Genomic DNA, 26,700 nt, shown 5'->3' with positions numbered 1-26,700 from the left:
GAGTGAGCGAGACTCTGTCTCAAAAAAACAAAACAAAAAAAAAACCCAAAAATTAGCCAGGTGTGATGGCAGGCGCCTGTAATCCCAGCTACTCGGGAGGCTGAGGCAGGAGAATCACTTGAACACGGGAGGCGGAGGTTGCACCAGTGAGCCGAGATCGCGCCATTGCACTCCAGCCTGGGGGACACGAGGGAGACTTCATCTCAAAATAATAATAATAATAATAACAATAAAAATAATAGTAATAATATAATAATAAAGAATTTAAGCCAAGCCTTAAAAAAAGAAAGAATGTATAAAACTATGAGCTTGGGAAATGGAAAAAGTTGGGGACAACTATTCACTTTAACAAAATAATTCTTTCTGTGAGGCGTTGCGCCTGGTTTCATCTATGAAATAGTGTTCTTCTAGAGCACAAAAAGCACTCGACACACTGTTGCAGAAACATGACAAGCCTAGAAGAGGCCGGCTAGAGACCTTCTGCAATGCCAGGTCCAATGGTGTGATAATAGCTTGGAGATTTTGCTTATCTGCTTTATCTCCCAAAGGGCATTGCACAATATCAGTGTGCTTGGATTGGACACGGTTCATGTTCTATTTTGATTCTGGCAGTTGGTAACCTTTCTTCTAGGAAAGGGGAAATAAAACACCCCATTGGTGATATTCCGTTGTTCTGAGCATATGAGGGTGGTAAGGCTGCTGGGGGCAACTGACCAGAGGCAGGTGTGGTCCCTGGGTCATTTTTAGCCACACTCCCAGGCCCTGATATCTGGCAGGGAGGTCTGTAACCAGCTCTGTCAACCTGCCATGAGGATGACCTGCCCTTTCCCTTGGTTATTCAAGTCCCAGGTTTTTCCTGAGCGGAAGCTGACAGTGATGTCATTGTCTTGTGATATTGTCGGGGTGACCTTGTTCATGGAGATGGTTTCATCCATTTCTCTTCTACCTTGAAACTGAACTGAGAAGAACATTGCTGAGAACCACAGAGCAGGAGGGCAGAGGACCCTGCAAAGGGGAGGCTCCCCTGTTCCCTCATCTGATTCCCAAAACCTCATCATGACCAGCTGTTAGCCAACCCAGTTTGTAGCAGAACTCAGCCTGGAAAAGTCATACAGGAAAAACAATGCAAGGAGAGATCGATGAAAAATTTTTTTAAAAATGTTGTAGTAGACTCAGCAAGGCAGAAACTATGGATTCATGAAGAACAGCTTGGATCGTTGTTATAAAGACAGATAAATATTTACAGGTGGTCTTTTCAGAAAGGCATTCAGGAGGAGACGAGAAGCATCTTATTTAGAGCTGCTGGCCCAATTAAGGGAATCGAAGATGTCCTGAGCTCCGACTCCATGGCAGGACCTGAGCTCCATCCTTGATGGACATCTTTCCATCCTCAGCCCTTCTTCCTGAGGTGGGCACTGTCACTATCCCCATTTACAGAGGAGGAAACTAAGGGTCAGAGAGCTGGAGTCTGTTATTCAGCTGGGAAGCAGCAGTGCTAGGGTTCACATGCATGGCTTTTTCACTCCAAATCTGTAGGCTTTTCCTAGCACACACCAATGTCGGCTTTCAGATACTGCTACCAAGAACTCCAAACCTAGGCTCTTTTAATCAATAGCAGAGTGATCGAGCCCTTTTCCTGAAACTCACATTGTTCAAGCTCAAAGGACACTGTATAGATGAGGACTCCAAGGCCAAGAGCAGGAAAAGGGATCTGCCCAACAGGATGGCAGAATCTGGCCTCAGGCCCCAAAGAAAGCTCTGTCCACCCATCATTCAGCCACGTGCACAGAGCCAGTGCAGCAAAACCCATCTCACCTGGAGTGCGGCTTTGTTGGTGATCTCAGTTCAGCAGGATATGAGCACCACGGGAATGGTATTTTCCCTTACAACTTTCTCCCTGGGGCCTACATATTATGTAGCTATTGTGGGGTTGGAGTTCCACAAACTGGATTTCAGAGCTTGCTGGCCAGTATTAGCTCATGTTGATTGCAAAGCAAGGACTGAAGTGGAAAAGCAAAAGAGCACAGCACCACCTGGTGTTGGCAACTAAGACATGCAGGTTTAGGAGTAAAAACAACTCCCTGCATTTCCCTTCGTGTGAGGAATGGAAGCCCAGAATGGGCGAGGAGCTCGCCAAAAGTCACAGAGCACACGGTGATCGAGCTGAGTCTGACGGGTGTGATTTCCAACTCTGTGCTCCTCCCACGAGGCCTGGCCAAGGGAAGGAAAACACAGCCTTCCCCTTCCAGAATACCAGCTTGCGCAGGGTTCTCATAGCACCCGCGAACTCAGAAGACCCTTTTCTTCGAAAAGGGAAAGGACGGTGAAATGCTGGCCTGTGATCGGAAGAAGGAGACCGTGTAGCTGCAGGAGCAGCACATTGCAGGGCTCCAGAGGCTACAGCATGAGCGGCACCACTGGAGCTGGGGCACACAGTGGCCCTTATTTAGGCTTTAGAACTAGATTAGCCTGGACTCGCGGTGGCCTCAGGCAAATCTATTTCACTGTCTTGGGCTCTTCATCCCCTTCTATGAAACGAAGGTGCTGAATGACGCCTGGACTTCCGAGGTCTCAGACTTTTGGCTCAGTCTTCCCATGCTGACTGGCCTCCCTGCCGACCCTCCACCAGGAAAAGCCTCATCTTAGAGCCTCTGCGCGGCCTCCAGTTTCTGGAAGAATGCTGTTTTGCCAAATCCCCTCGGGGCCTGTTCCCTCCTGCTATTCAGATGTCCGCTCAAATGTTCTCTGCTGAGACAGACCTCCTCTGAGCCCCGTCCTCCCTCACCCCCCACAACACCATGTCACCTCCCATCTCCTCACCCACTTCAGGTCCTTCCCAGCTCTTAGCATCGTGCACATAGTTGGTCTTGCTCAGGCCTCTGTGGATAGATCCTGGCACATAGCGGACATCTGAAAATAACTTTCAATGGAACAAATCAAGTTATTTCAACTTCACCATTCTCCTGAAAATTATCTGGGGAGGAAAAGAGCAGGGACAGTTGGAATAAGCTGAAGGAGTGGCCTCCCAGTGCCCCTTCCACCTCTTTGCCTCTGACCCTGGTGTCAGTGATTTGGCAGTAACATCCCAGCACCACCCTAGCCTGCTCCTAGGGCCACTTTCCAGCCCTTACAACTGACCTTAGGACAGAAGCTATTTGTCTAGCTGGTACGTGACACAGCAGGGACTCGCAGCCAGGCTTCTCTGACCCCGCTGCACTGCTAGACCCTGTATGTTCAGTTTTCCACCTCACTAAGGGTCACTCTGGGGCTCGTGTAAACTCTCAGAGCCCAGATCCCTGCAGCATTGCAGGTGGGTGGGATGAGCACCAAGAAAACATTCCTCTGGAGTAATCAATATCAGAAACTGCAATGGGGCATGCTGCCTCCACATCCAGGACATTTCTAGAAGCAGCCAACAAAATAAGAACCTACATGCTCTGGTTTATTAAAATTGGGCAATGAATTTAAAAGGAATTTAAAGCATTTGGCCTTATCTTCCTCATTTCTTGGTATTAGTTTTCTATGTAAATTAATAACTAGTTAGGTATCTAGAGTTGGCAAATACTGATACTTTCAGGTAAATGGTAATGGGGAGGATGGCCACGAGGGTAAAAAACCGGGCAACATTGTCCAATTGTGGGAAGGAAACCACAAGTGTCTGGAAAACAACGTGCAAAGTTCACCTTTTTTCAAACTCCCATTTGAACCTTCCATCCACAGTGCTGATCACAAAGTCCTGTTGCACTAGTCTTCTTGTTATTTAAATATTCATCCAACATTTATTGAAGACAAATTCTTGGCCAGGCCCTGTGCCAGGGGTTGTGAATATGGTCTCTGCCTGTAAGCAGCAATTTGTCTCATGGGGCTTAGTGTTCTTCAGTCCACTCTGTTCAACTACCCTGCCCTCCCCAGAAGCTCTGAGGACCCCCCAATACCTACCCCCAGCTTAACAGCCCTCTTGTGTTACAGATCTCCTACCTAGACCCCTCAAGAGGACTCGGGCTACCATCAGGCCCAGTCAACCAACAAATCTGAGCTCCACCCATACTGATCCCCACATAGGTTGCTCCAGAACCTCCTGGATTCCAGAGCAATAGCTTAAAGTCATAGTGTCAGTCTGAGGTGTGTTCCAAGAAATTTGTTACTAATAGGAAAGTACCAAAGGGATTTATTTTTCTATAAGTTGGGGCAGACTAAAAGTTTTCCTGTGTAATAGGCATTGTGTCCAGCTCCATTTCCCCTTCCCTCTGGTTTCCTTTAGAGAACGACCCCTCCTTCTACACTCAGACCATACAGCTCAGGTGGGGATAACCTTGCTCTTAGTTCCAGGAATGGGCGTGTGACTGAGGCCTGGCCTATCAGAGCCCCACATTCTCATGGCCGTAAAAACCAGCCCACAGATGGGCACAGGGACCAAGCAAGGAGGATGAGACCACTTTAGCTGGAGGGCAGGTAGGCTGGAAGTCTGCATCCGCTACAGGGAAGAGCTTGCCCACGAATGAAATCCACGTAGTTCAGCAGAGCTGAGTGACAGAGAAACATCAGCTGTGCTTCTTGATCTAGCCAGGATGACTCCTGGAACTTTTATTAATTTTCTACATTGAACACAGCTGAGCATTACTCACACCTGACATCTGTTCAAACAATGGAACATTTCTCCCCTTCTGGCAGCAGGCTAAAAGCAATATGGGCAATAGCTAAGTATTATTTGAGACAGGGTCTTATTATGTTGCCCAGGCTGATCTCAAACTCCTGTGCTCAAGTAATCCTCCCGCCTCAGTCTCCTTAGTGGTTGAGTTTACAGGTGTGCGTCACTGCACCCAGTTTAGTTGATTAAATAAAAGGGTGTGGGAAACCACTTTCTGCCTCTTGGTGTGAAGAGGGATAGTACTCTAGTTTGGGCAAATCTTCAAAAATCACTATTGGAAATTTGAAAATCATCCATTTGTAGCTAATGATTAAGTTTAACTTGGGATACTCAAGTTACTTTTCATTTTGGGCACATTTCATCTCAAAGATGTGGTTCCATATTTTGTCCATTTTTCTTTGTGGGAGGCAATGGCAATTCATATCGGCCTCCCATAAAACAACCAAGACCGGGATCCAGGCATGATACTTGCTGAAGAGGCTTCCCTTAGGCTAATCTGACACCTCATTGCAGAAACCACCAGTCACCAGCTCCAGTGACCACTGGCCATCCAGCTGGCTGGAGCCGAGTGCTCTGCAGACTCAGAAGTCCAAGGCGTGGTTCCCAGGGGCCCTCACAGCATAACCCCTCAGTGGACAGCACCCCGCAGAAGAAACCTCAATGTGGACCATGGCAGGGCCCTGCTTGAGCTGTCTCTGTTGTGGATTGAGTCCCAGCTCCAAAAGGACTCACACATTGCCTCCCCTCCCTCCATTTCCTAACACATAGTTGGCTATTCTGCAGTTAACCTTTTATTGTCCCTCCCCTTGTATCTTAGCAGCTAGGAAATGAAGTGGGTTGGTATGTTTTAGTTGTGTGTGCATATGAGAGTAACGGTGTCAGATATTAAGGTTCATGGATTTTAGAAATGTGTATAATCAAGTCCTCACAGCCAAAAGTTTTAGTGTAAACTATCAGTTCCAGGAGAAAAAGGAGAAAGATAACTAAGAATGAAGAGAACAAAGTGTCCAGGAATTCAGTGTGACTATCAGAAACCACTAAAAATGAATACAGTGCTGGGGAGAACTGCAGACTGGCAGAGCGAAGCCAGATGGCCTGTCACCCCATGCCGTAGTGAACACCAGGAGCCAACAGACTGCCCAGAGCCAGGGCCTTGGCACCACACCCCCACCACAGGCTCACACAGGTAGGAGGCAGGCAGGTTCTATCTTGCTGCCACGTATTAATGACCACAGGTGGCTTGAGGTCTTTGAGGTTGTTTCTTCTAACATTCTGCAGGAGGGAGTTCATTTTTCAATAGTGAATGGGCTGCTGTAAACAGGTTATCTCCTGGGACCACTACAGCTTAAGGACAAAGCGTGGGGATGGCACAAGTGAAAGGAGGGTGTCTCTCCTGCCTCCTCACCTAAGATGAAGCCTCCATCAGCTCACCCACACTTGTTTTTCTCTTCTCCATGAACTTGCAGGGGCATGTACCATTAGTAAGGAAAATAAAACCTTTTAAATGTTTACTGAAAGCATCTTTCTTGCACAAGGCTTAAAGTACTGTGCATTTGTGAGCATATCGTGCTTGATAATGAAAATGCACACACATTCAGCTCATTTACAGACAAACCATCCACAAGTTGGATTTTCTACATTTCAAAATGGAATGACCATAGCGGAGGATTTCAGGTTCTAAGCCCTGTCTTGATAAAGTTTGAGATCGTAACACGCTTTTACTTTCTTTAGGTTTTAAGCATTATGTGCTGACTGAAGCTAGAAATAAAAATAGCTTTGCTTTCAGCCAATTTCTGCTTTACTGTGTCACTGAGACATGTTGTTTGAGACCCTCATCATTAATGGCCGGTGATCCAAGAGTGGAAAAATGGTTTGAGTCATAATTATAAGCAGGTTATGATCAAGCTGAACGTCTGACCTTAGAATTAAATCAGGCCAGAGAAAAGAGAAATCATGCTTTGCTGTCTTCTATTGCAGGGTTAATGTTTACAATGTCCCTCTGCCCCTTTCTCCCATATTTGGGTGCTCTTCCCCATGCTCCTACTATGGCATCCTGCATGTGCATGATTCTATCAGCACTAATCTTACTGCCTGCAATTGTTGGTTTAAACATCTGCCTCCCCAGAAGACTTGAGGGCAGAAAACTTTTTTTTTTTTTTTTTTGACATGGAGTCTAGCTCTGTTGACCAGGTTGAAGTGTAATGGTGTGATCTTGGCTCACTGCAACCTCTGCCTCCTGGGTTTAAGTGTCTACTGCCTCAGCCTCCTGAGTAGCTGGGATTACAAGTAGGCGCCACCACGCCTGGCTAATTTTTATATTTTCAGTAGAGACAGGGTTTCACCATGTTGGCCAGGCTGGTCTCAAATGCCTGCCCTCAGGTGATCCACCCGCCTTGGCCTCCCAAAGTGCTGGGATTACAGGTATGGGCCACTGTGTCTGGCCCAGAAAGCATTTTAATAAAACTCTGGTTCCCAGCACTCAAACCTGGTGCCTCAAACACAGTAGGTGCACTGCAAATGTGTGCTAAGTGAAGGTAAGACATGTGCTCACTTTAATTCACAAGACAGAAGACTGCACTAAAAAAAAACCTACGAGGAAACACCAATTTAAAGAAAAAAAAAATCAGTAAAATATCTGTGAGAATAATGGAGCAAAACAAGTCCTGAAAGAGTTCTGCATCTTGGTGGTCATATTTATTGGAAGAGCTTGAGAAAAATGAAAATACCATTTAGCTTAAGAAGTTGTGAGTTATCTGCAAATCAACTTATTTCAGGAGTGGAAGAATCCCCAGAATTATTTCTTAATATCAAAATGTATGCAGGTTTCTCTTGTGAATGTTTTGTACTTTTAGAGAGGCCACTGTACAAAGTCTCCCGTTTTCCATACAGGACAAATTATTTGTTTCAGCCAACTCTCAGTGGAGGGGCAACCAGGACAACGCCATCTCCCCGGACAAAGAGCATTGGAATATTCCGTTTCGTTGACTAGAAGAGAAAAAAAACAGAACATATTTATACAATTGTGTATTACTGCTTATTGTTTGTGACAGAAATGTTAAAAAATGGATTCACCATGACACAAAAAAATTGGATTAAAAAACCTGATCACTTCCCTTGGTAGCACCAAGAACCAATCTATCAACTGCTTCCTTTCGACAATTGTGGCAGAGACTGGAGCTACCCATTAAAACTCAACTCTCCTCCTCCTGGGCACACAGCTGGACTATGTTTCTTATTCTTCCTTGCAACCAGATGTAGCCATCAGATTGCTTTAACCAATGGCAAGTAAACAGAAATGACAGGACTATATCCAGACTGACCCAGAATGCCCCTCTGCAGTCGTTCCTCTAACACTAAATGAACTACGATAATGGCGAGAGCTCAGGGGATGGCAGAGCCACTGATAGGCGAAGCCTGGGTCCTTGACTTACCACCTGGAAGAAAGCTATTGTGCAGACCTAAACCCCACCAGGGCTGTCATATGGGCAACAGATCAACTTCTACTTTGCTGAGCCATCATGTGTTACTTCTGTGTGCTACTGTGGTCACACATATGGAATAGATACCTTGAAGCATGAGCTTAGTGGTCAGGCCTTGGGCAGTAGAGAAACACATGAATGTTCGAAATCCTAATATTATGCCTTGGCAAAATATTAGATAAAACTTGGAATGTAGCCCAAGGGGCTCCTAAACTTACGAGCTCTGGGAGAAGAGGCTGGAAAAGCCAAATGTTAGTAGGTGTTGCTGTTAGCCTAATGCATTTAGCAGGGCAGTAGAAGAAACAGAAAAGCTTAGGCAAGAACTAGTTGGTTTTCAAGCAGAGATGAAAAGAAACAGGATTCACAGGGTTAGAAAAGCCACTGGCTTTTAGACCCCAAGTTACAGAAATAAGTATGAAAAAAGGCTTTGAGAAACAAGGCCCAGTAAAATTTCCCAGGTAAACAAACTCAGCCCTGAGGCAAAGATCAGATTAAGGGTGTTGTCTTTCCACCCAAACTTTTGTAGCAAATGGCCTCAAAGTAGTCAACATTAATTTCAGAAAGCAGAACAGGGGTGAGAAACTGAAGAAATAAAGCAGTCCTATAAACTATGCCTAGGGAAGAGCTTAGACAGGTTACTGGCCCTTTGAATTGTTTGGATGTAAACAGCTCAGAAACCTATGTTCTAAGTTTTTAAAGAGATTGCATTGCCAAAGAAACCATAAGCCTGGCTAAAAAAAACCTTTGACTATTTGAGTCTTCCAGCATAATAGAAGTTGGCTCTGAAAGCTCTGCAGACCCCATTTAGGGTTGCCAGATTTTGCAAATAAAGATGTAGGATGCACAATTAAATTTAGTATAAGTTCCAAACATTGGATGGGACATATTTGATCTAATCGAGGGATTTCTGCTGCTACCAGGACAGGGAGCATTCACGCCTTCCCAGTGGGATTCACCACTGTTAGGGACCAGTAACTGTCTTATGTTTCTCATTCCTTCCTTCTCTGGGAAGACAGTTTTTGTGGTGGATATCCTGTCCCTGCTGTGTTTATCATGAATGTGGGAGGGGTAAATTATTCATCTTCTTTGGGGATAGGTCTCTGTACAAGTGACCACATGTGGTCTGACAGAGAGAACCGAAAGTCACGTGGCAGTCCTGCACCCTGAGCTGGATATCCTGCTTGCATCCTTTGGGGGTTGAGATGTGTTCTGTCTGGGAAGGAGGATTCTGCAACACCCACTATTGTTGATCTCTGCAGCAACTTGGCCATCAAACTCACAAAGCTCGGCCGGGCGCGGTGGCTCACACCTGTAATCCAGCACTTTAGGAGGCCGAGACGGGCGGATCACGAGGTCAGGAGATCGAGACCATCCTGGCTAACACGGTGAAACCCCATCTCTACTAAAAATATAAAAAAAAATTAGCCGGGTGTGGTGGTGGGCGCCTGTAGTCCCAGCTACTCGGGAGGCTGAGGCAGGAGAATGGCGTGAACCTGGGAGGCGGAGCTTGCAGTGAGCCAAGATTGCACCACTGTACTCCAGCCTGGGCGACAGAGTGAGACTCCGTCTCAAAGAAAATAAATAAATAAATAAACTCACAAAGCTCAAGATAGCCAAGGGCACACAGCTTTATACAAAGGAAACACAGCACATGCCAGCTGGGCAGCGACAAGTGTCTCAGAAGTCTTTACAGCATTCCACGGATTCTTCTCTAGCTACCCAAATGACTGCTTAGTTAGCAGGTGGGTGCAGGAGCCACCCTGGCTTAACTGCGCCAAGCTCCACACCAGAACCAGTATCTTTTACAGCAGTTCCATAAATGTGGCTTCACAGTCACCAAGGAGGGGACACACTCCACTACAAGGGTTGCACTGCTCTCAGGGAAGACCATTGCTATGGGCTCCTAACAGTATTCAGAGTTCATTCACAGTTCTCTCAGTTCAGATGCAGTTTACAAACCAGGGGCGCTTTTTAAAATACAGCAATATTTTTTATTAACACAGCTGACATTCCAATTTTATCTGTTTCTAGGGAAAATGAACTGGTAAGTTAACCCATGGTCATTTTTCCATAAATAATTTTTTTTTTAAAGCCCTTTGCTCACAGGTATATACAGACACTGGTTGCCAGCGGGGACAGACTATGGCAGAAACTGCTAGCTGTTCATAAAAATTCCTTCTTCCTTCCTGGGCACACAATTCTACTATATTTCCCAGGCTCCCTTACAGTTGGCTAGGGTCATATCACTGAGTTCTAGCCTAAAAAATTTAAGAAGAGGTGTAGTACCTCCAGGCTGACTCATAAACTTCTCATGTACACTCCACTCCTTTTTGCTCCCACTGGCTGGATGTGAAACGACGACAAAAGACTTAGGGGTTGGTGGAGCCACAAGACACAAGGAGTCTGGGTTCCTGAATGACTGCGTGGAGGAAACCTACCTAGAATAATTATGTCATTGAGAAACAAACTCCAGCAGTGCAGAACCACTGCACATCTGTGACTCTGCTGAGCCAGTACATGTTTAGGGGGTACCTGTTACCACAGTCTAGCCAACACGAACTAATATGCCCACAAGAGTATACTTTCAACAACCCATGTGTGAGGAATCTCCCCTGGGCTGTCTGGTCATAACACCCAGGCAGGAGATCTGGCTACAGATAAATAATTCCTGAGAAAGAAGGCGACTCTAGTACAAGGAGTTCAGTGTGTAAACTTAAGTGCTCTAGGTTAAAAAAAAAAAAAAAAAGGGATGCTATAAACTCAATATCAGAGAAAAGTATTAAATTTTCTAGTACTGGTGATGAATTTCACCCAGAATTTTTTTTTTTTTAAGTGTGCATGTGTGTCCGATAGGTGACAAGGCTTGGATCTGCAGTCCTTGCAACGAAATAGAATCTTGTGTTTAAAAATTATTGAGTCAACCTGCAATGAAATCTGAAGTCCACTCATATAAACATTTAAAGTGCCCATTATGTGTCAGGTACTATGATAGGCAGTAGACACAGAGAGATGAATAAAACATGGACTGTCCTCCTAGAATCTCCATTCTAGAAATAAAAAGAGAGGAAGTATGAATTTATTCTGCAGGTATACTCCCACATAAGAAAAAGATAAAATTGAGATTTCTCCTCTCTGGACAGGGCATCTCTGTAAAAAAGGCAGCAGCCCCAGTCAGGGGCTTATAGCAGACTTAAACGTCTCTGCCTGACGGCTCTGAAGAGAGCAGCGGACCTCCCAGCACAGCGTTCGAGCTCTGCTAAGGGTCAGTCTGCCTCCTCAAGTGGGTCCCTGACCCCCGTGTATACTGACTGTCGGCTCCCAGTTGGGGCCGACAGACACCTCATACAGGAGAGCTCTGGTTGGCACCTGGCAGGTGCCCCTCTGGGTTGAAGCTTCCAGAGGAAAAAACAGGCAGCAATCTTTGCTGCTCTGCAGCCTCTGCTGGTGATATCCAGGCAAACAGGGTCAGGAAACTCCAGCAGACTGGCAGCAGAGGGGCCTGACTGTTAGAAGGAAAGAAACAAACACAGATGTGCTAAAAAGGATTAGCACATCTACTCAAAGACTCCATCTGAAAGTCACCAACATCAAAGACTAGAGGTAGATAAATCCACAAAGACGGGGGAAAAACCAGCACAAAAAGACTGAAAATTCCAAAAACAAGAACGCCTCTCCTCCTCCAAAGGATCACAACTCCTCGCCAGCAAGGGAACAAAGCTGGACAGAGAATGAGTCTGACGAACTGACAAAAGTAGGCTTCAGAAGGTGGGTAATAACAAACAACTCCAAGCTAAATGAGCATGTTCTAACCCAATGCAAGGAAGCTAAGAACCTTGAAAAAAGGTTAGTCGAATTGCTAACCAGAATAACCAATGTAGAGAAGAACATAAATGGCCTGATGGAACTGAAAAACATAGCACAAGAACTTCGTGAAGAATAAACAAGTATCAATAGCTGAATCCATCAAGTGGAAGAAAGGACATCATGATTGAAGATCAACGTAATGAAATAAAGACAGAAGACAAGATTAGAGAAAAAAGAATAAAAGGAACAAACAAAGCCTCCAAGAAATATGGGACTATGTGAAAAGAACAAATCTACATTTGATTGGTGTACCTGAAAGTGACGGGGAGAATGGAACCAAGTTGGAAAACACTCTTCAGGATATTATCCAGGAGAACTTCCCCAACCTAGTAAGACAGGCCAACATTCAAATTCAGGAAATACAGAGAACACCACAAAGATACTCCTCAAGAAGAGCAATCCCAAGACACATAATCATCAGATTCACCAAGGTTGAAATGAAGGAAAAAACGTTAAGGGCAGCCAGACAGAAAGGTCAGGTTACCCACAAACGGAAGCCCATCAGACTAACAGTGGATCTCTTTGCAGAAACCCTACAAGCCAGAAAAGAGTGGGGACCAATATTCAATGTTCTTGAAGAAAAGAATTTTCAACCCAGAATTTCATAACCAGCCAAACTAAGCTTCATAAGCGAAGGAGAAATAAAATCCTTTACAGATAAGCAAATGCTGAGGGATTCCGTCACCACCAGGCCTGCCTTACAAGAGCTCCTGAAAGAAGCACTAAACATGGAAAGGAACAACCAGTACAAGCCACTGCAAAAACATACCACATTGTAAATAACATTGACACTATGAAGAAACTGCATTAACTAATGGGCAAAACAACCAGCTAGCATCAAATGGCAGGATCAAATTCACACATAACAATATTAACCTTAAATGTAAATGGGCTAAATGCCCCCAATTAAAAGAAACAGACTGGCAAATTGGATAAAGAGTCAAGACCCATCAGTGTGCTGTATTCAGGAGACCCATCTCACATGCAAACACACACATAGGCACAAAATAAAGGGATGGAAGAATATTTACCAAGTGAATGGAAAGCAAAAAAAGCAGGAGTTGCAATTCTAATCTGTGATAAAACAGACTTTAAAGCAACAAAGATCAAAAGAGACAAAGAAGGGCATTACATGGTAAAGGGAACAATGCAGCAAGAAGAGCTAACTATCCTAAATACATATGCACCCAATACAGGAGCACCCAGATTCATAAAACAAGTTCTTAGAGACCTACAAAGAGACTTAGACTCCCACACAATAATAGCGGGAGACTTTAACAACCCACTGTCAACATCAGACAGATCAACGAGACAGAAAATTAACAAGGATATTCAGGATTTGAACTCAGCTCAGGACCAATCAGACCTAATAGACCTCTACAGAACTCTCCACCCCAAATCAACAGAATACACATTCTTCTTGGCACCACATCACACTTATTCTAAAATTGACCACATAATTGGAAGTAAAACACTCCTCAGCAAATGTAAAAGAAAAGAAATCATAACAAACTGTCTCTCAGACCACATTGCAATCAAATTAGAACTCAGGATTAAGAAACTCACTCAAAACCGCACAAATACACGGAAACTGAACAACCCGCTCCTGAATGACTACTGGGTAAATAATGAAATGAAGGCAGAAATAAAGATGTTCTTTGAAACCAATAAGAATGAAGACAAAACGTACCAGAATCTCTGGAACACATTTAAAGCAGTGTTTAGAGGGAAATTTATAGCACTAAATGCCCACAAGAGAAAGCAGGAAAGATCTAAAATTGACACCCTAACATCAAAATTAAAAGAACTAGAGAAGCAACAGCAAACAAATCAAAAGCTAGAAGACATGAAATAATTAAGATCAGAGCAGAACTGAAGGAGACAGAGACACGAAAAACTCTGAAAAAATAATCAATGAATCCAGGAGGTGGTTTTTTGAAAAAAATCAACAAAATAGACCACTAGCCAGACTAATAAAAAAGAAAAGAGAGAAGAATCAAATAGATGCAATAAAAAATGGTATAGGGGATGTCACCACTGATCCCACAGAAATACAAACTACCATCAGAGAATAATATAAACATCTGTATGCAAATAAACTAGGAAATCTAGAAGAAATGGATAAATTCCTGGACACATACACCCTCCCAAGTCTAAGGCAGGAAGAAGTTGAATCCCTGAATAGACCAATAACAAATTCTGAAATTGAGACAGTAATTAATAGCCTACCAACCAAAAAAAGTCCAGGACCAGACAGAGTCACAGCTGAATTCTACCAGAGGTACAAAGAGAAGCTGGCACCATTCCTTCTGAAACTATTCCAAACAATAGAAAAAGAGGGAATCCTCCCTAACTCATTTTATGAGGCCAGCATCATCCTGATACCAAAATCTGGCAGAGACACAACAAAAAAAGAAAATTTCAGACCAATATCCCTGATGAACACTGATGCAAAAATCCTCAATAAAATACTGGCAAACTGAATCCAGCAGCACATCAAAAAGCTGATCCACCATGATCAAGTCAGCTTCATCCCTGGGATGCAAGGCTGGTTCAACATATGCAAATCATGTAACCCATCACATAAACAGGACCAATCACAAAAACCACATGATTATGTCAATAGATGCAGAAAAGGCCTTTGATAAAATTCAACAGCCCTTCATGCTAAAAACTCTCAATAAACTAGGTATCAATGAAACATATCTCAAAATAATAAGAGCTATTTATGACAAACCCGCAGCCAATATCATACTGAATTGGCAAAACCTGGAAACATTGTCTCTGAAAACCGGCACAAGACAGGGATGCCCTCTCACCACTCCTACTCAACATAGTATTGGAAGTTCTGGTCAGGGCAATCAGGCAAGAGAAAGAAATAAAGGTATTCAAATAGGAAGAGAGGAAGTCAAATTTTCTGTTTGCAGATGACATGACTGTATATTTAGAAAACCCCATCATCTCAGCCCAAAACCTCCTTAAGCTGATAAGCAACTTCAGCAAAGTCTCAGGATACAAAATCAATGTGCAAAAATCACAAGCATTCCTATACACAAATAACAGACAAACAGAGAGCCAAATTATGAGTGAACTCCCATTCACAATTGCTACTAAGAGAATAAAATACCTAGGAATGCAACTTATAAGGGATGTGAAGAACCTCTTCAAGGAGAACTACAAACCACTGCTCAAGGAACTAAGATAGGACACAAACAAATGGAAAAAGATTCCATGCTCATGGATAGGAAGAATCAATATCATGAAAATGGCCATACTGCCCAAAGTAATTTATAGATTTAATGCTATCCCCATCAACCTACCACTGACTTTCTTCACAGAATTGAAAAAAACTACTTTAAACTTCATATGGAACCAAAAAGAGCCCGCATAGCCAAGGCAATCCTGGGCAAGAAGAACAAAGCTGGAGGCATCACACTACTTGACTTCAAACTATAGTACAAGGCTACAGTAACCAAAACAGCATGGTACTGATACCAAAACCGCTATATAGACCAATGGAACAAAACAGAGGCCTCAGAAATAACACCACACAGCCACAACCACCTGATCTTTGACAAACCTGACATACACAAGCAATGGGGAAAAGATTCCCTATTTAACAAATGGTGTTGGGAAAACTGGCTAGCCATATGCAGAAAACTGAAACTGGATCCCTTCCTTATACCTTTTTCAAAAATCAACTCAAGATGGATCAAAGACTTAAATGTAAGACCTAGGACCATAAAAATCCTAGAAGAAAACCTGGGCAATACCATTCAGGACATAGGCATGGGCAAAGACTTCATGTCTAAAACACCAAAAGCCATGGCAACAAAAGCCAAAATTGACAAATGTGATCTAATTAAACTAAAGAGCTTCTGCACAGCAAAAGAAACTATCATCAGAGTGAACAGGCAACCTACAGAATGGGAGAAAATTTTTGCAATCCATCCATCTGACAAAAGGCTAATGTCCAGAATCTACAAAGAACTTAAACAAATCTACAAGAAAAAAAACAACCCCAACAAAAAATGGGCAAAGGATATGAAAAGACACTTCTCAAAAGAAGACATTTATGCAGCCAAAAGACATACGAAAAAAACCTCATCATCACTGTCATTAGAGAAATGCAAGTCAAAGCCACGATGAGACACCATCTCATGCCAGTTAGAATGGCAATCATTAAAAAGCCAGGAAACAACAGATGCTGGAGAGGTTGTGGAAAAACTGCAATGCTTTTACACTGTTGGTGGGAGTGTAAATTAGTTCAACCATTGTGGAAGACAGTGTGGTGATTCCTCAAGGATCTAGAACTGGAAATACTATTTGACCCAAGAATCCCATTACTGGGCATATACCCAAAGGATTATAAATCATACTACTATAAAGACACATACATATGTATGTTTATTGCGGCACTATTCACAATAGCAAAGACTTGGAACCAACCCAAATGTCCATCAATGATAGACTGGATTAAGACAATGTGGCACATATACACCATGGAATACTGTGCAGCTATAAAAAAGGAGGAGTTCATGTCCTTTGCAGGGACAAGGATGAAGCTGGAAACCATCATTCTCAGCAAAATATCACAAGATCAATAAACCAAACACCCCATGTTCTCACTCATAAGTGGGAGTTGAACAATGAGAACACATGGACACAGGGAGGGGAACATCACACACCAGGGCCTGTCGGGGACTGGGAGGCTAGGGGAGGGATAACACTAGGAGAAATACTTAATGTAGGTGACAGGTTGATGGGTGCAGCAAACCACCAGGGCACGTGTATACCTATGTAACAAAACTGCACGTTATGCACATGTAATCCAGAACTTAAAGTATAATTAAAAAAAAAAGAAAAAGATAACATTATTTACAGCAGAATAGGTTTTACTAGCAAAATATTGGAAATGGCTATCTGTCCAACAACAGGAAAATAGTTAAATTATGGTACCTCTATACAATGAAGTACCATAAAGCTAAAAATGAAAGCACAAGGAAGCTATGTATGAAAGGGAAAGAGCACTGTGATTAAAAAAACAGGGGAAAGGAGAATAATTAACATTCATTAGCATATGCGTAAAGACACGAGATTCTCAAGAAACCAGTAACAGTGCTTATGTCTGGGGGTGGGGTATAAAGATGATGAACAGAGGCTGGAGTGGAAGACATTTTACTACACTGTGTTCCTTTCTGCATTTCGTAACTTTAAGACTGTGTGAGTCTAGTATCTATTCAAAAAGTTAAATTAAAATGGAAGCAATTTAAAATGAGTAAGAAAAGAAATATGTGTTAAGTACTATATGGTGATATGGACCATATGGTCTCAGCATGGACCATAAAGAGTTAGTTCTGTATGAGGGAGCAGGTCTAGGGCTGCTCTAATATGAGTGCCACTAGTCACAAGTGGCTCATTAAATTAAAATTAAATAAAATTGAATGTTCAGTTCCTTAGTCACACCAGCATCCATTTCAAGTGCCAAATAGCCACATGTGGCTCATAGCTCCTGTAATGACAGCACAGACAGAAATTTTCACTACTGCGGACAGTTCTATTATTACAGTGCTAATCTAGAGAAAGGTCTAGAAGAGCCATCTAATGCTGTAGAAGGCCTTCGGGCAAGCAGAGGGCGCAGAGGGCTTAGTTACAAAAGGGCACAACGTCCCCAAGAGAAACTGTCTGGTGAGCCAAACTACGAGGTGTTCGGTGAAGGAAGGTAGTACACATGATGGACAGCCGAAAAAGTAGGCTGGGTCAAATAACACACACTATTCACAATCTGTAAAATGGAAACTCCAATTATGGAGGACCAAGAATCAGAAGAGTAAGACTGACTGCTTTCCATCTTCCCATTTATAAGTCAGCAGTCAAATTAATTATTTAGAAGTCAATTATGTAAATTATAGGGGGGGAAAAAAAAACCCAACAACCCGATGGCTTATGGGTCACCAAACATACTGTTTTGGTGATAACGTTGATGTTCATTAGTTATTTCAATAGACGAGAGAGACAGCAAAATGTAAAATGGGCCAAGGTAAGAAACTATTTAGTCTGGTTTCCCATCTTGGAGAGGAGTAACAAGAGCACACAGGAGAGTGAAGTAGTTGTTCTCCATGGCACTGAACCAGATGCAGACACTCTCCATAATATCACTGTCTTTCCTTTCTATGTCTATAGTTAATATACATTTACACACTAAAGTATTCTCGGTCATCCAAAGATTCAATTTTAAATGTTTTACCCAATACATCATGGCAATGTGAAAAAGAACTCATTAACTAAACAGACTTTGCTTACCGTTCTGCAGCTGCAACTCTAGGCGCAAGAGAGGCCACATGCATGCAGCACGCGGTGTTCAGGAGCTAACCAGCCCCAGTAGCCTTTCAAGGCAGCAATTAATCTTAATGGAGGTCAGTAACTACTGAGACTCTGTTATAGACACTCCACCCAGAGAAATGCACATGTGCACAGACACATAGCACCTTCAAACAGTTTCAGGAGGAACCGCACTTGGAGCAGACTACTAGGGATGACAGAGGTGGACCCTGCTGTTAGTTCACTGCAAACATGGAGTAAATGGCAGAGTTCCCTTCTCTGTAATAGACACCACAGTTGAAGAGTCATTTCTGTCACAAGCAGAATTCAAGACAAGAGAATTAAAATGCTTATGAAGAGTCTACTCTCATGGTAAAATTCTTATGTTAATAATGTTACATGAATAAAGCAGAATATTAAAGCCACATATTCCATGTTTTATCATATTTATCATTTGTAAGCTTAGTTGAGCTGAAAAAGGATAAATTTTGCCAATTAAACTATGACACAATTCTTTTTTTTATCACATCACCTGTAAGATGCAATCAGATTTTTGAGATGCTAAAATTTAAGAAAAAGTGCATTTTAGTACTTATGATTGTGTCTATGTTAAGAAAACAATAACAACCACCAAACAATAGTTACTAAATGAAATTCCTAAAGGGGAAAAAAATGCAAATTTTAAAAAATGCTATTCTTTCTTGGAGAAATAAGCCAGCAAAAATACATAAATGAAGTAAAAATTAAAAAAAAAGAAAAAAATGCTAAATGTTTACACTTAGAAGGAGAAAGAACACTAGCAAAGGAGTCAGGTGTGGTCAGAGAAAGGAGGAAAGCCAGGATAAAGCAGAACTACAAAATCCAATAAAGGCTAACATTTTAACAGTTATAACGTGCCTGTCACTAATCTGAAGGCTTTTCATGTAGCCCTCAATGAATCCTCCACAGTTGTATGAAGTGGGTCCCATTATTATTTCCATTTTACAGACAAGGAAACATATCCACAGACAGGTTAGGTGAGCTGGCTCAATTAAAAAGGTGGTAAGCAAGGGAGTCAAGATTTGAATCCATGTAGTCTTGTACTCTGAGCCCACATTTTAACCACTATGTCCTGGCAGGGTCAGAAACTGTCTTTCCAAATCTTAAAGACCTTTCTGCTACAGCCTGGCACAGTGGCTCACACCTGTAATTCCAGCACTCTGGGAGGCCAGGAGTTCGAGACCAGCCTGGCCAACATGGTGAAACCAGTCTTTACTAAAAACACAAAAATTAGCTGGGCGTGGTGGCACATGCCTGTAATCCCAGCTACTTGGGAGGCTGAGGCACAAGAATTGCTTGAACCTGGGTGGTGGAGGCTGCAGTGAGCTGAGATTGCCATTGCACTCTAGCCTGGGTGACACAGTGAGACTGTCTTTAAAAAAAAAAAAAAAAAAAAAAGACCTTTCTGACAAGATCATTGGTGATACTAATAAATGTGATTTTTTTTTAAACAATGAACAAATAAATAAAATGACTCTGCATAGCTCAGTGAACTACTATTTTCTAAAGAACCAGTGCCTGATGTAACCAAATCATGCATGAGTAAAAGATCCAGTTGAAGTGCAAGGCAGATTAATGAATTTTCACCTAACAAGAGTACGAAAAGTTTACTGTTACCGTTTCAGATTCCAGACGGCAAATAATCTTTGACTGACTACCACTTGTTCAGTTTGGGTGTAGTATCAAAGGTGGAACATCCACAAAACAAACTCCTTCCTTTCCAACTACCTATCTGTGTGGTCAGATTTGCTTCAATTACAACATCTCATGATAGATTTAACGCAGAAAAAAGATATGAGAATCTTCTAGCTGTCATCGATTAAGTGGGGCATTAAAGAGATTTGCAAAAATGTAAAACAGACATTCCTCATTAAACATTTTGTTTTAGAAAATAGTTATTGTTCATAAAAATGTTACTTACAGTAACATGTGATAGGTTTTTTTTTTTTTTTTGAGACAGAGTCTCACTCTGTCCCCCAGGCTGGAGTACAGCAGCACGATCTCAGCTTACCGCAACCTCTACCTCCCAGGTTCAAGTGATTCTCTTGCCTCAGCCTCCCGAGTAGCTGGGATTGCCGGTGCCTGCCGCCACAGCCGGCTAATATTTTGTATTTTTAGTAGAGGCAGGGTTTTGCCATGTTGGCCAAGGTGGTCTCGAACTCCTGACCTCAGGTGATCCACCTGCTTCAGCCTCCCAAAGTGCTGGTATTACAGGCATGAGCCACTGCGCCCGGCCTTTTTTTTTGAGACAGCGTTTCACTCTTATTGACCAGGCTGGAGTGCAATGGCACAATCTCGGCTCACTGCAACCTCCGCCTCCAAGGTTCAAGCAGTTCTCCTGCCTCAGCCTCCCAAGTAGCTGGCATTATAGGTATATGCCACCACACCAGGCTAATTTTTTGTATTTTTAGTAGAGACAGGGCTTCACCATATTGGTCAGGCTGGTCTTGAACTCCTGACCTCAGGTGATCCACCTGCCTCGGCCTCCCAAAGTGCTAGGATTACAGGTGTGAGCCACCACGCCTGGCCAGGTTTTTTTAATGAATAAATATTTTAAAAATTTTTCAGTTTCAGTTTCTAATAAATTAAGTATTAACAGATCAAATCCACAGAAAATGAAAGAACACTGTCCACTATTACTGTTACACACTACTATACATAGCTACCTTGCATTATTGTATCTCACTGAATCTGGGAACCCTATGAGGTAAGTGGTAGTATTCCTGTTCACCAGTGAGAAGTCAGCTAACTTAATTCCCTTGCCCAAGGTAGCCCAAGTAGGAAGTGGTCAAGCCGGTACTGGCAACCAGGTCTGTCAGATGCCAGAACCCTTGCTTTTAATTGCTGTGCTCTACTGAGTCCATAAGTAGTTGTCAAAACATGACAGGCTTCCCATAAATATGGGTTAAGCTGTTCGAGAGAGAACAGCTGATATTTGCAAAGCAATGAATAGAATTGTATGACTTACTTTATATATCTCTTCATATGTTTCTTCATCAATTTCTATAGTAGTCACAGTTTCTTCCACATCTCCCAAGATCATATTTAAATGTTGATCATAAGCCTAAAGTGGGAGGGTATAGAACCAAAAAATTTAATAATCAAATTACAAAAATGATAAAGGCTTAACAACATGCAAATTGCTCAATTACAACTAAGGCATTTGATACTTACATCACAAGCTTTTACATGCAAATAAAAAGTAATCCTACTGTACTAATATACTGTTTCTTCACAATTCATTTCAAATGATTACTTAATTGACCTGATAAAAATATAAAACTGCTTATATGGCCAAAAACAAATTTACTCCAAATCACTTGAAATTATTTTTAAAGTCTCCACCCTACTTGTTATCTAAGGCAGTCACATCATTTATAATATTTAATTATGAAAAACAGCAGATTCATCTTCATCATTTATCAGTAAACATCCTTCAATTTCACCTATAACAATGTGACAAGAAAAATACAGTAAAGAAGATAAAATCGTTTGTTTACTGGTAAGATAATGGCATTGCAGTCTTCTAAAGGCACACGGTAGACCACATGTCGCAGAGAGAAAGTAAGTAGAGCAACACCCTGCCCATTTCTAACCTATCCAGAACTTAAATGTGTTTAGTACCTGTGGGCTCAATCAATAAATGTTGCAGCTAAGATATTCAATCCAAGCTCCAAAGTTCATTCATTTTACTAAAAGGTGCACTTTCTGGGACCTTGTTCAGAACTCAATTTTACTTCTAACAACGTGTTACATGGTTCGCCTGCTCACATCAAAATAAAAGTTACTTGTCAGCCATGTGGGGAACTGCTAAACAGGGCACACTAACAAGAGCAAACATGTATAACTGGGAGGCACAAAACAAACAAAGTTGGGGCCATTTAGGATAGAGACCATCAAGTTTACACAGGGAACTGAAGAAGCCTCCAAGAGCCACAAACTTAAGTAATTAAACTCAATTCCATTTGTATTCCCAAAGCTACCACTATTCCTTTCCTGGAGTCTCTATTCCTTTAAGGCCAGCTGTAGATTGTCTCCCTGGGTCCCTATTTCCTTTCCAAGCCCAGAGGTTCTTTATCTTTAGGTTTTGTGGAAGGTGGAACCACAGTACTTAAGAGTGGGGCTCAGGTCAGACAACCTAGATTCAAATTCTGGCTCTCCCTTTACTGTCAAGTGACTGTACCTTTCTGAGCCTGAGCTTCCTACACTGCAAAGCAGGAATAATTAGTATGTATTATCATAGGGTTGTTATAAAGATTAAATGAGATATCACACACAAAATGCTTAGAATAATAGCACCTGGTCTATAATTAATGCTGAATAAATGTTAGCTATTTTTAATCACTTTAGGGTAGAGTAGCAAGACTAAAAACAACACACTTAGGAAAGTAACAAGTCATTAAGGAGAGGCAAAACCTTCAGGGTACTCTATGAACAAATGGGATTATTTCAACGGACCAATTTTACAGATATTTTGCAGATAAGCACAAAGAAATATGTAAAAAAATGCTTACTGCAAGTATTTATGTATTTGTAGCAAGAAATGAAAAAAAAATCAATCACTATCATATACAGAAGCCTAGGTAGTCATTAAAAAGAATAAAGGAAAATTAAATGCACTCATGATCAATAATTTCCCAGAAAGATTAAGTGAAAAAAAAAAGGTGCTGAAAAACACGTATGGCAAGATCCACGTTTTGTAGAGGCAGGGTGTACACAACGCAAGTATGTGCATATGTACATATATGAGTGTATATGTGTAAACATACAGAAAAGGTAACCCAATTTTTAAATTTTATTTTTTGTAGAGACAGGGTCTCTCTATGTTGCCCAGGCTGGCAACACAGAGAACTCCTGGCCTCAAGTGATCCTCCTGCCCCAGTCTCCCAAAGTGCTGAGATTACAGGAATGAGCCACTGCACCTGGCCAAGATAATCCAATTTTTAGTAGTGATTACCAGCAGAGGAAATGGGATTTCACTTTTTACTCTATATATTTTTGTGCTGTTTAACTTTTCATAATAAAACACATACTTGTGTTTTAAATTTAAAAAACATTTAAGAATGGAGGACAAATAAATATTATTTACAAATAAACAGAAGAGAAAAATGAAGGCAATAAAAATGTTCTATAATAAACGTATTTCTATTAAAAGAAAGAATGTTAAAAATGTGAATACATGCCGCTTTATTTGGCTTATGGAAATATGGGTGACTTTCCACTACCCTCTCTTCCTTCAAAATACCCTTTCACTCAGGACAGGTTTTACATTTCAAGGGAGTGGAGGTAGGAAGGAATCTGATTTCAAGGTAACTTGATAAATTTACTTACATGTAATCTGCCTCGAAGTTCTCGGTCATTTCTCATTTTCACATAAATTCGCTCATCTAAGCTGAGCCTGATAAGATCCAGGGGCTCCTCTACAGTGTTGGTAGTTTGTTGCTGATAAAAGAAATAGGCTTAGTAATGCAGTACTAGAGTTAGAGTAGTGCTTAAATCACTGCTATGCTGTGTGACCATGGGCAAGTTATTTAACCTTTTTCTGCCTCAGTCTCCTCATCTGTAAAATGGAGATAATAGTGTCTACCTAATACTGTTTTTTTGTGAGGCTTAAGTGATATACATGAAGGCTTAGAACAGAGCTTTTCACATAGTATGTGCTATATAAATGTAGGTTAAAACACACACACATGAGAAGGAGTTACACAGCAAAATAATCATGACTATACTTTGTTCCCTCAAAATCCAAACTGCCTGACCCAATTTCAGGGTATAGGGTCTCAGGGACTTTAGCTTTATCTCAAATATTATGTAATCATTAGAAAAACACTCACTTAATACGTACCATACACTAGTCAGAATGCCAAGTAGAGGTGTAGGTTTATGGGAAGATTATGAATTCAGCACAGGTTGAGTTTAGGCTGCCAACTGGCCAGTAAGATGAATATATTTAGTAGCCAGTATAGAACACTGGTTGAAAGCACTGGCTTAGCGGGACACGGTGGCATGTGCCTGTGGTCCCAGCTACTCCAAGGCTGAGGTGGGAGGATTGCTTGAGCCTGGGAGGTGGAAGTTGCAGTAAGCCAAGATCGTGCCACTGCACTCCAGCTTGGGCAACAGAGTGAGACTCTGTCTTTAAAAAAAAAAAAAAGCAAGCAAGCAAGCACTGGCTTTGGAATCAGGCAGTCCGGGTTTAACTCCTGGCTGTGACCTGACACTTATGAACTGAGATTAAAAATCAGGCCATCTGTAATTCTTAGATTCTTCATTTGTAATTGAGAAATCCACAACCTTCTTTCCGGGTTCTTATGAGGATTAAACTAGTTAATGCATTTAAAACAGTGCCAGGAAAGCAGAAAATATTAATACTTAGAAATGGTTCCTATTGGCCAGGCGTGGTGGCTCATGCCTGAATCCTAGCACTTTGGGAGGCTGAGAAAGGCAGATCACCTGAGGTCAGGAGTTTGAGACCAGCCTGGCCAACATGGCAAAACCCCATTCTCTACTAAAAATACAAAAATTAGCCGGGCGTGACGGCACACGCCTGTAGTTCCAGCTACTTGGGAGGCTGAGACAGGAGAATCGATTGAACCCAGGAGGCAGAGGTTGCAGTGAGCTGAGATTGTGCCACTGCACTCCAGCCTGGGCGAAAGAGTGAGACTCCATCCAAAAAAAAGAAAAGAACAGAAAAGAAAAGGAAAAGAAAAGATTCCTATTAATATTATATTATTAAAGAACTGCTGGAAACATTGGTTTTAGAGGTAGGGCTAGGATGACTTGGGGTCACCCACATGGAAGGGATGGTTGCAGCCGCTAAGAGTTAGAAATATTATTCAAAGAGAGCTTCTTCAGTAAGTACACAAGGCCAGTGGAGGAAGGTAACTGAATTCGTAACAGGCTCTGAAGATTCAAAAGGCCTGATGAGAGAAAAAAAATTACCTAACTCAACTGGTCCCTATGTCCCTCAGTTCAACAGGTGTTTGTTAAAGGATCAGATAACCAACTGTTAGATTACAATGATAGAAAAGTCACAATCCCCACCCTCAAAGAGCTCATTCTAATGTGGAGAGGCATACAAATAATTATAATACTGTAAGAATATGCACATGACAGAGCCCTACTGCTACCTAAGCCTCTGTCTGGGATGCCCACTGTCTGCTCTTTTCATCCTGTAGCTTTAAATATTGGCTTTTCAAAGAGGCTTCCTCTGATCATCTAACTCATTCACTCAAATATTCGTTGAGTGTTTCCAGCACTGTTCTAAACCCCAAAGACAAAAGAATGAACAAAACAAAATCCCTGCTCTTATGGCACTTACATTCTAGGGGGGAGAGATACACATTAAACAAAGATGCATACAATTGATATGAAAAAATAACACTCTATGAAGAAAAATGAGGCAGGGTAAGCAGAGTAGCGGGAGTGCTATTTGGGCAGAAGTCCTCTCTGAGGAGGTCAGATTTCAGTAGAAAGTTTAAGTTGTGGCATGATCTCCAAAGATATTTGAAGAAGAAAAAGACCAGGTGAAAAAGCTTCTAGGACCATCTGTTATTCTGCATACCAGTTCCTTGTTTCCTCCATAGCACATCACAGTTCCTGTAAGTCTTACATATTTATATTTACTTTTATCTGTTCTCCTCGCGAATATAAACTCCAAGTAATGGCAAGTATCACTTATATGTCGATGTCAGTGTCCCTGGCCCTTAGAACAGTGTCTAACCATACAAAGCTGATGTTCACTCTATCTGGTGAATGAGTAAATAATTGTTGCGCTCAGTAATGATAACAACTCCTAACTTTATTATCTGGCTTTCTATTGGAATCCTAACAGCTCCGTGAGGCAGGCAAGGATAATCTACAGCTTTAAAAAAATGAAGCGAAGAGTGTGAGAATAGATCAGGTGGGCTTCTAACAGGAAAGGATCTCAGGGCCTGCGGCAAAATTCGGAGGGGGTGGTTACGGAAAGGACGGGGCGGATTAGGCCATGGTGACTTGGAAAGAGGAGGCACGACTGGCCATTTTTCCTGAGTCTGGAAAAATCGGCCTAGTACAAGAAGCTGCTTCGAGCGACCTCCTTAAAATACACTCACCTGGTCTACGTCGTCCGCCATGTTTCAAACCCTGCGCCCTTTCCCGCCTCTCGCGAGAACACAAGAGGGACGCCGATCTCCGGAAACGTGAGGATACAATACACCGGAAATAGAGAGAAACCTGTTGTGCTCTTTCCTGCTTCCCGCGGTTTTTTAGTGGCCACGGGTATGGGGTGGAGCTTCCTTTAGGGGCGTGACTAGGCCTCCAACTAAGGGGCGTGGCCACACTCGCCCGCCTCGGGGCGGGGCCGGTGTTCTA

General features: G+C 42.2%; 1 protein-coding gene across 1 annotated transcript; it reads right to left on the bottom strand.

Moving 5' to 3' along the window:
- Positions 1-7,312: 7,312 nt before the first annotated feature.
- On the bottom strand, positions 7,313-26,628 carry LSM3 (LSM3 homolog, U6 small nuclear RNA and mRNA degradation associated). The gene is made up of 4 exons (XM_002813129.6): positions 26,442-26,628; positions 23,683-23,793; positions 21,320-21,415; positions 7,313-7,633 (listed from the first exon to the last, which is right to left on the bottom strand). Exons 1-4 carry the CDS (start codon positions 26,460-26,462, stop codon positions 7,553-7,555), a joined length of 309 nt encoding a protein of 102 aa, XP_002813175.1. The 5' UTR covers positions 26,463-26,628; the 3' UTR covers positions 7,313-7,552.
- Positions 26,629-26,700: the final 72 nt, after the last annotated feature.

This window comes from Pongo abelii, chromosome 2, assembly GCF_028885655.2.
Source record: "Pongo abelii isolate AG06213 chromosome 2, NHGRI_mPonAbe1-v2.0_pri, whole genome shotgun sequence".
In the NCBI taxonomy this organism is placed as follows: domain Eukaryota; kingdom Metazoa; phylum Chordata; class Mammalia; order Primates; family Hominidae; genus Pongo; species Pongo abelii.
This window is presented reverse-complemented; position numbering and strand designations above follow the sequence as displayed.